At 49.0% G+C, this 3,030-nt stretch overlaps 1 protein-coding gene across 1 annotated transcript; it reads right to left on the bottom strand.

Annotated features, from left to right (window-relative positions):
• Positions 1–349: 349 nt before the first annotated feature.
• On the bottom strand, positions 350–2,152 carry LOC127298842 (AAA-ATPase ASD, mitochondrial-like). Its single transcript, XM_051328702.2, has one exon. It carries the CDS (start codon positions 2,095–2,097, stop codon positions 547–549), a length of 1,551 nt encoding a protein of 516 aa, XP_051184662.1. The 5' UTR covers positions 2,098–2,152; the 3' UTR covers positions 350–546.
• Between the last annotated feature and the right edge of the window lie 878 nt (positions 2,153–3,030).

Below are 3,030 nucleotides of genomic sequence, written 5' to 3'. Positions count from 1 at the left end.
ATGGCTGAAGAGTGCCACTTGGTTGAAGAGTATTACGATAATTTACATCATGAAGACATCGAGTTACTTGGGTTTCACCCATATAAACAGGTTGACTTCTTGAGTGCATCGGAGCATGTTGGACTAGCATATCATTTGAATGGCTCGAAGATTGAAAGCTTAGGACGGCGAAACGTAGTGGCTTGATATTTCAGCTCTTTGGAGTTTTGATGATGAGTCACGTCGCTGATGTGGAGCCATGCTGGCAGACACGAGTAATCAAAGTTTCGCCTAATCACATGCAGTAACCCGCTCGCCCCACAAGAGGATTACCTTTTCAACCTTTGCGTCCTTACTGACAACTCGTGAGTATTGCAAGATGCACACAATAATATGTTTATACAAATAAGACCCTGTACATTGAGGCCGTATAATTTACAACATACCACAATAATGTACATCACACGCAGTCCAATCATCTTCTTCTAACATTACATCTTCACACCATGATTATTTATGTGCTTTTAAAGCTTAAACGAGCACACAATGAGGCTCACTGTCCTTGTGTTACTTATCAACTTGCTTCATGTCTCCAACGGCCTCGCACTTCCCTTTGTCTTTCTCCTTGGCTTTGCTCACCTCTCCCTCCTCTTTCTCCTTAGCAATCTTGGCTTCAACCTCCTCTTCCTCCTTCGCCTTGGTGGCAGTCGCGTCCTCCTTAGCTTTCTTGAGCGCCTCGATAAGGCCTAGAAAGCACTCAGTAGGGTCCCTCTTCTTCTTGTTTGACATAGGCATCAGGTTCTCTGCCACGTCTGCAGGTGACATGTCAGTCTCCGCGAGCAATTGGTGGATCTCGCCAAACATCTCGTGCTCAACAACGACATCCAGGTAATTCTTGGCGAGGACCTTGAAGCCCCCGAAGCGGCAGTAGGACATCTCGATGTGCTTGTCCATCCTGCCCCGCCGGATCAGCGCGGGGTCCAGCTTCTCCTTGTGGTTGGTCGTGAAGATGATGATCCGCTCGCCGCCGCAAGACGACCATAGCCCATCGATGAAGTTGAGCAGGCCCGATAGGGTCACCTTTGTCGCTTCATCCTTCTCCGGTTCCCCGGGAAACTTGGGTTTTTCGTCATCAGCTTCCTTGTCAGCGGAGGCCTTCTTTGCCTTAATGCGCTTCCCCGTGAGGTCGATGGAGCAGTCGATGTCCTCTATGACAATGATGGACTTGCCTGTCGTCTCGATGAAGAGCTTGCGCAGCTCGGTGTTGTTCTTGACCGCCGTGAGCTCGAGGTCGTAGACGTCGTAGTCAAGGTAATTGGCCATGGCGGCAATCATAGTGGACTTGCCGGTGCCAGGAGGCCCGTACAGGAGGTACCCACGCTTCCATGCCTTTCCGACCTTCCCATAGTACTCCTTGCTCTCCTTGAACGCCTTGAGGTCGTCGACGATGGCTTCCTTATGCTCGGGTTCCATGGCGAGGGTGTCGAACGTTGCTGGGTGCTCGAACGGGACATTGCTCCAGACGCTCTTTGAATTGTAAGGGTTCCATCTGCTGCTGGCATTGTTCGTGAAGAGGCGGCGCTGGCGGTTCTTGACGGTGACGGCGCGGCCCTCGCCGAGGACGAAAGGCAGGTAGCTGTTGACGACGAGGTCGCGGTGGCGCCTGTGGAAGACAACCCGGTAGAAGCGGCTCTCATCCTGGCCGGGGTAGAGGTTGATGAGGCTGCGCGCATTCGACTGCTTCTTGGAGGCGGACCACCACAGCGTGGTGCCGGAGAACTCATCGGTAATCTCCTCGTAGTCGTCGACGGAGACCTGGAGGTTATTGCTGTCCTTGCCAAGCTCGGCCTTGAGCTTGCGCGCTCGGCGGGCACATGCGTCGCTGAGGTAGGCCTCGACGGTGAGGAAGAATTCGCTGCGCTGGAATCGCTCGATACCCTGCTCGGAGATGGTGATTTGGAGGTAGGGACTGAAGTAGGATGCGAGCTTGGTCGCTGAGGTCGTGAGGTAGTGGCGGAGTGCGGCCGGGATGTGGTCCTGCACCTTCGTCCACAGGAAGATGACGCTTCCCACACCCGTCCACAACCCCAACCACCTCTCCACCGTCATGGCCGACATGGCTCGACTCTTGGTGATTTTATCTTAGAATCAATCTTGATACAATGGCTCTACTTGGACGCACGCTGCTTGTGGTGTGAGTGAGTGAACGTGTATTTATAGCGCTGGAGATTTGTGTTGTGGCGAATTTTTTTATGTTGACCTGGAAGCACGGTAGTCGTCTTCATCGTTGGAGCAGGTGAGTCTCGGCGTATCGGTGTTGAAACTTTGAACCCTCCGTGGAAATGGGATTACTTTTACTTCATATGGATGCAATGGCAAAGGTAGATTTGGCTAGCTTAATCATGATTCTGGTTGTTAAGGGAATTCTTTTACTTTTGTAGATAGTGAATCGCATCTTGGCAGTGACATGTGGGAGTATATATAATTCACTTGCATCGGTGGAATAATATATACTAGTAGCTAGCGAACAAAATTAGTCGAAGGGGTTGCCATGCTCTCTCTTCATTGCAAGTGTGTGTCTAAATTTGGATGTACTTATACACTAAAGAGTGTCTAAATACTTTTGAATTGAGACAAATCTTCAATATCTTTTTATGAACTCAGAGGGAGTAGTAACGAACAGTTACAAAGCCAAACTTTGAGTCGTCAATCAAAGCGCTCCGCCTGCCGAAGTCCTGATGTGAGGAATCAATACATCATATATCTGGGTCACCATAGTGCACTGGCATAATTAGCTTAGGGTTAACCAATATGCATGACTAGATGGCCCCAACAATTACAGGTTTAGGCAGATTTTAGAGTCTGCACAATTATCAATTCTACATTTTATCACCTTTTCTACAATACACGTGACTGTTATATATTGATAGTTTTGCTAATTCACCCTCAACCAAGAATTAAGTTAGAGCTCATTAAAATCTAAAGACGTTGGATTTACATCGTGATTTCTGAGCTTTATTAGTTACAAGTGGGTTTGCAAGTGAATTTTTC

Source organism: Lolium perenne, chromosome 5, assembly GCF_019359855.2.
Source record: "Lolium perenne isolate Kyuss_39 chromosome 5, Kyuss_2.0, whole genome shotgun sequence".
Classification (NCBI taxonomy): Eukaryota; Viridiplantae; Streptophyta; class Magnoliopsida; order Poales; family Poaceae; genus Lolium; species Lolium perenne.
Note: the sequence above shows the minus strand (reverse complement) of the source record. Positions and strands in the feature narration are given on the sequence as shown.

Coding starts and splice junctions, on each gene's coding strand:
- LOC127298842 (XM_051328702.2), bottom strand. CDS start 2,097: ATGTCGGCCATGACGGTGGAGAGGTGGTTGGGGTTGTGGACGGGTGTG.